Source organism: Macrotis lagotis, chromosome 1 (assembly GCF_037893015.1).
Source record: "Macrotis lagotis isolate mMagLag1 chromosome 1, bilby.v1.9.chrom.fasta, whole genome shotgun sequence".
Classification (NCBI taxonomy): domain Eukaryota; kingdom Metazoa; phylum Chordata; class Mammalia; order Peramelemorphia; family Peramelidae; genus Macrotis; species Macrotis lagotis.
The window spans coordinates 930922264-930928263 of NC_133658.1; the positions used below are offsets into that span (position 1 = coordinate 930922264).

A 6000-nucleotide genomic window follows, 5' to 3' on the forward strand; every position below is an offset into this window, starting at 1 on the left:
ACGGGGCGTTCGGGAGGGAGAGTGGGGTCACCAGGCTCTCCCCCGTCTCATGCCTGTGGCTTGTGTGCCCCCGAAGGCCAGAGCCTAGGAAAGGGGGCGCTCATCCCTGGGAGCCGGCTGCCGGGAGAAGCTGGAAAGCAAAAACGGGGGGCCCCTGCTGGAGGCAGGCTCAGGCCCCTGGGGTGGGGCAGGGGGCCGCGCGGCCTCGGGGGCCGGTACTCACCGGGGCCGGGGGGCCGGGGGGCCCAGGGGCCATGGTCTCCGGGCTCCCCGCTCGCTTCGGGCCTCGCTCCTCCGGGGCTGGGAAGGCACAAGGGCGCCGGGGCCAGGCGCGGCCCGAAGCCGTGTGAGCAGGGGCCCCTCTGCCCCCCGAGGCGGGGAGAGGCTCGGGGCTGCGGGGCCGGGGGGCCGGAGCTTCCGGGGGGCCGGAAGGGAGCGCGGTCACGTGGGCTCCGTGGGGGCGCAGGCAAGGTCTGACATCCGGGAAAGTGTGAGGCCGGGGTGACTGGGGGGGGCCCCGGGGGAGGGGGCGGGGGCGGGGCCCCGGGGCGGGGCGGGGCTCGGGCCTACCTGGGGGCGCCCAGCGCCGCGCGGGCGCCGGGGAGGGGGAGGGGCGGCGGCAGAGCACTCTGGGAGAGCCGCGCCGGCCCCGCCCCCGCCCGCCCCCGGGCCGCCCCTCCAATCACAGCCCGGGCTGCGGCCCCAGGCCCCGCCCCTCCCTCCCAAGCCACGCCCCTGGGTCCCGCCTCCCGGGTCCGAAACTCGGCCCCGCCCTGTCCGGGGCCAAACCGCTGCTCATTGGCCCCGGGAGTGGGGGGCCGGGGGGGGCCGGGGGGGCCCCGTGAGCATCGGCCTCGTTGGCCCTCAATGGCCGGGGGGAGGATTCTGGGAAACGGGCCCCGAGGCGATCCCGAAGCGCAGCGGCTGCGGGGAGGCCCCGGGGTCCCGGGGGCGCGTGGCCTCTGGGGCCCGCAGGCCCTTCGGGGGGCTCCTGACGGAGTGTCTGAGCCCGGATGGGAGAGCTTGGAGAGGAGCCCACCTGGAGCAGCGTGGGGGCCCCTCCCCCTTCCCCCTCCATTATCAAAGACCGCCATAAAAACCGATCGTGTGACAGGTACTGTGGCCAGACTGCGATACTGAGAGGGTTAATAAAGCTTAAAAGTTTTCTAGACTTTCTAGACAATAATTCGGGACTATAGGAGAGAATTCGTTACTACTTGATTACCGTTTGACCTAGACTGAACCAAAAGGTCTTCTATGGAAAAACATAGCCCCAGATCACTATCTGGAAATAAAATACAGGGAAGAAATGGCTGCCCATCGAGGTCTGAACCCACTGTGGATTGTGAACGCCTTTGACTTTTATTTAGTTATACAAAGAGGGAGCTCTAACAATTTCTGAGAAGCCGAAAAAAACTGATAGGATGGAATGGTGAAGAAAGAAAGCCCAATTCTGATGTCAGTATACACAGTGACATGACTTTAAACATCTGTTAAGTGAATTTTAATGAAGGGCCTACTATGTGCAAGTCATTGTGTTAAGTACTGGAGACACAAAGCAGACAAAAGAAAATCTCTGGCCTCAAGAACTTTACAATCTAAGGGGGGGGGGAGATAACTTGTAAGAAAATATAAGAAAGCAACAGACCAGATGAATAGGAAATAATAGAGAGAAGGCACCCCAGTTTAAGAGGTGTTGGGGAAGAGGTTCTGGGAAGGTCAGCAGTCAGAGAAGAGGACAGAGAGTATGTTCCAGGCTTGTGGACAAGCCAGAGAAAGTGCATGGACTGGACAGATGGAGTGTCTTGTTTATGGAACAGTCAGAAAGCCAGTCTCCCTAAATTGAAGAGTCAATGCTGGGGAGTAAGTGCTAAGAAAGCTGGAAAAGGAGGAGAACAGGATTCTGAAGGGCTTGGAATTCCAAACAAAACATTTTGTATTTGATCTTCTATGCAATAGAAAGCCACTGGAATTTATTGAGAAAGAGGGAAGAGGTCAGGGACATAATCAGATTTGGGTTTTTTTTCTTTAGGTTTTTGCAAGGCAAATGGGGTTAAGTGGCTTGCCCAAGGCCACACGGCTAGGTCATTATTAAGTGTCTGAGACTGGATTTGAACCCAGGGACTCCTGACTCCAGGGCCAGTGCTTTAGCCACTGCAGACTTGGGTTTTAAAAGAAATTTCCTTAGTGACTGAATGGAGATTGTAGTGGGGTGGGGAGACTTGAGGTAAGCAGTAGCTATTGTTAAGGGGATGAGAGCCACATTAGAGGGTGGCAGTGTCAGAGGAAAGAACCAGGCCATTTCAAGAGCTGTAAATGATAGGAAGACTTCATGTCCTTTAAATTTCGATGAATTGGAGTGAATAATGTGAATTAATTCCTGATAACTGATCCCACCATCTCTTCCATAGAGAGGTGAGGGACTCAATGGATAAACTGGGGTGCAGCAGCTGCTTCATCACTGTTGGGCTGGCTGGCTAATCTGCTATTCATATTCAGGAGATAAGATTCACTTGAGCAGGATGGAGGGAAGACTAAGGATCAGGGTACCAACAAGAGGAAAGAACAGGAAGGGGCAGAGCCAAGATGGCAGAATGGAGGCAGGAATGCCCACAAGGTACCCTCGGATCACTCCCAACGCAGTGAAATTATGACTCTGTCCAAATTCTAGAACCCACAGAAAGACCAAGACAACTTGGAAGATTGACAGGAAAGGTCTGTTCTACCAGAGTTGGAAGGAGCTGCAGCCTAGCCCCACACTGGAGCAAATCAGTTCCAGTCTTCCAGGAACAGCCCTTGGGGTCCCTGGGGTCCCTGGGTACCTGGGGGTGCTTGAATCCTTGGCAATAGGAGGGATTTCCAGATCTCTCAGGCCAGAGATCATCAAGAACAACTTGGAAGGTCACTGAGAAAACTGCCATAGCAGAGTGAGCATGGAGCCCAGGCTAGCACAGACCTCTGCACAGCACCACGCCAGGAGTCGGCAGAGCCACCAGGCAGCTGCTTCCAGAGTGCTAAACCCACAGATAGTAAGGAGGTCTGGAGAGATGGCAGAAATCTCTTTGCTATCCCTGGGGCAGGACTCCACTGCCTTGCCCATATTCAGACCCTGGTGGCAGTCTGGTACCCCCATTGCCATAGTGGAGCAGAGACCCTCTTCACAGCTTCAGGGCAGGGGGGGAGCCTGTGGTCATCCACAAGAGCACAGTTCAGGAGAGCTGTTAGAGTCTATCACAAGACCCCCAAAAGCTTTGAAAGTTTGTGTTGATATCAAGTCATAGACTGAGGAAATGAACAAACAACAGAAGAAAAAGAATCTGACCATAGAAAATTATTTTGGTCCTATGGAGGGTCAAAATACATACTCAGAAGATGACAAAGTCAAAGCTTTTGAATCCAAAACCTCCAAGAAAAATAGGAGTTGCTTTCCGGCTACAGAAGAGCTCAAAAAAGACTTTGAAAAGCAAGTAAGGGAGTTAGAGGAAAACTTGGGAAGAGAAATGAGCAGAATTGGTCAGATGGAAAAGGAGATTTAAAAAATAGTACTCTGAAGAAAACAACTCCTTGAAATATACAGTGGAGGTAAGAGAAGCTGATGATTTTGTGAGAAATCAAGAAACAAACAAAACCAAGAGAAAAAAATAAAAAAAATTGAAATATTTCATTGGAAAAACAACTGACCTGGGAAACAGATCTGAGAGAGATAATTTAAAAATTATTGGGCTACCTGAAAGTCACGACCAGGAAAAAAGGCTGAACTTCATTTTTCAAGAAATGAGCCAGCAAAATTGCCCTGATTCTAGAAGGGGGGGTGGTGGTGTAAAATAGAAAGAATTCATTGCCCCCCTGAAACACATCCCAGAATAAAAACTGCCAGGAATATCATTGCCAAATTCCAGAATTCCCAATTCAAAAAGAAAATACTACAAGTAGCCAGAAACAAAAAATTCTGTTTTTGTGGAGCTATAGTCAGTTTTACACAGGACTTAATGTAGACATTAAGGGCACACAGAGCTTGGAATATTCCAAAAGGTAAAAGAACTTGGATTACAACCAAGAACCAACTACCCAGTAAAACTGAACATCCTCCTTCAGGGGAAAAGATGGACTTTCAATGAAACAGGGGACTTTCAAACTCTCCTGTTGAAACAACTAGAGTTGAAAGTCTCATCTTCAGATACAGGACTCAGGGGAACCATAGAGAGGGTGGATGGGAAGGGCAAATGATGAGGGATATAAGATGTTGAACTGCATGTATTCTTGTATGGGAGGAAGATACTGATAACTCATATGAACATTCTCAGTTAATAGAGCAGTTAGAAGGAGTAGGGAGTTTAATATAAAGGTACAGTATGTTATAAAGATGGAGTCAATAGGTTAAAAAGAAATGTACTAGAAGAAAAGAAAGGGAGAGATAGAATGGGTTAAGATGTTTCATGTAAAAAAAGTCAAGAAAAATATTTTGTAATAGAGTGAAAGGAGGAAAGGGTGGGGGGGGCATGAGTGAGCCTTCATTCTCATTGGAAGAGGCTCAGAGAGGAAATAACACATATAATCAATAGGGTATAGAAATCTATCTCACTCTAGAGCATGGCTGTCCAAAACACAACCCATGGACTGCATGCAGCCCACAGCGCTATTTTATGTGACCCGCCCCTGAGTTTTAATTTTCATGACTAAAAAAAGAAAATAATTTGCATAGAATGCATATTAGATTTTTAATTCCATCACTAATAAAATAATCTCATTGATGTTTATTTTCTTTGGTGTTTTTAAGCAGTATTTCAGGAAGGAATATATTACACAGAATTTTCAATTGATGTATGGAATGTGTTCCATCTGTGTGATGCAGACTGCTCAATATGTACCTACCTTTGTACTGTTGGCTTGTCACTTTGTGGTTTTGCTTTTGCTTTTGTGCTTCCCACCTTTGCCTGTCATATTGATGACACATTTCCCCACTTATATATTTTGTTCATATTCTCCAACCAATGAACCCTAGGTTTTTGCTTTGGTATTTACCTAATGATACTTCTAGGAATGTTTTTGTATAGGCAATGTGGGGAGGGGGGCAGGACTGGGGAGAGTCAGACAATTCCATCACAGGATATAATTCCACACAAACAAAGGAAGAAAGAGTTCTTACCTTGCTTCCTTACAGCAATTACCAGATCTCCTAGCATCCCTTCACTCAAATCCAATTCCTATGCTTGTTATGGCATCACCTCCCTGATGACATGGTCTTCCTTGAGAATGAAAGACAAACAGCCAGATCTCTGGTGTCATCATGACCCACATGTCCTGGTTCACATCTCAGCCAATGAGCTCAAATTGACTGAGTGACCTGAACTCCAGCCCTGACTGGGAGTGCTCCATCTACAGTACTTGATTGTCTTCCTCCAGCTTATTTTCATAGGTCTATTTAATTTTACTTTTTATTTTTTCTGCTTTTCTGTACTGATCAGTTTTGCTACACTATCACATGGTCATTCTTTAGAAATTTCCTCTGTTGAAATGAGAAATAAGTTTATTCTTTTTAACTGTTACGTAATAATACACATCAATACTGTTCAGTGTATATACAATTTTACTTAGAGTATATGAGGACTGACTGATATGTGCCAATTGATGCATATGCTAAATGTGCATATTATTTGATTATTTATTAAATCATTAAGTATAGCAATTTTCCTGGTGAAACTTTTTATCCTTCATTTTTCTGTTCTTAGACCTGAGATCATAACCTGAGTGGTAGTCAAATTTGTCAATTCCTCTGTGGCCTAGATTGTTAGGATAGTCATTATTCACATTTTTTAAACTATGTGAATAACTCCAAACTGCCATCATATGGCATAGAAAGATTTGGGGGCATATGCAATAATTCTAGGGAAGCCTGTCTGCTTCTGACTCTGTGCAACAAATACCGCCACCATTTTACAGTACAGAGACCTGACACCCACTTTCTAAGAAGTATCTGAGGTCAGATTCAAAGTTAGATTT

At 47.7% G+C, this 6000-nt stretch overlaps 1 protein-coding gene across 1 annotated transcript in view; it reads right to left on the reverse strand.

Moving 5' to 3' along the window:
- Positions 1-495, reverse strand: part of LOC141512337 (uncharacterized) — a 44907-nt gene extending 44412 nt beyond the window's left edge. Inside the window, exon 1 of the mRNA XM_074221195.1 lies at positions 224-495. Coding sequence (XP_074077296.1) covers positions 224-256 — 33 coding nt within the window. The 5' untranslated portion in view covers positions 257-495. The remainder of the gene's footprint in view (positions 1-223) is intronic.
- Between the last annotated feature and the right edge of the window lie 5505 nt (positions 496-6000).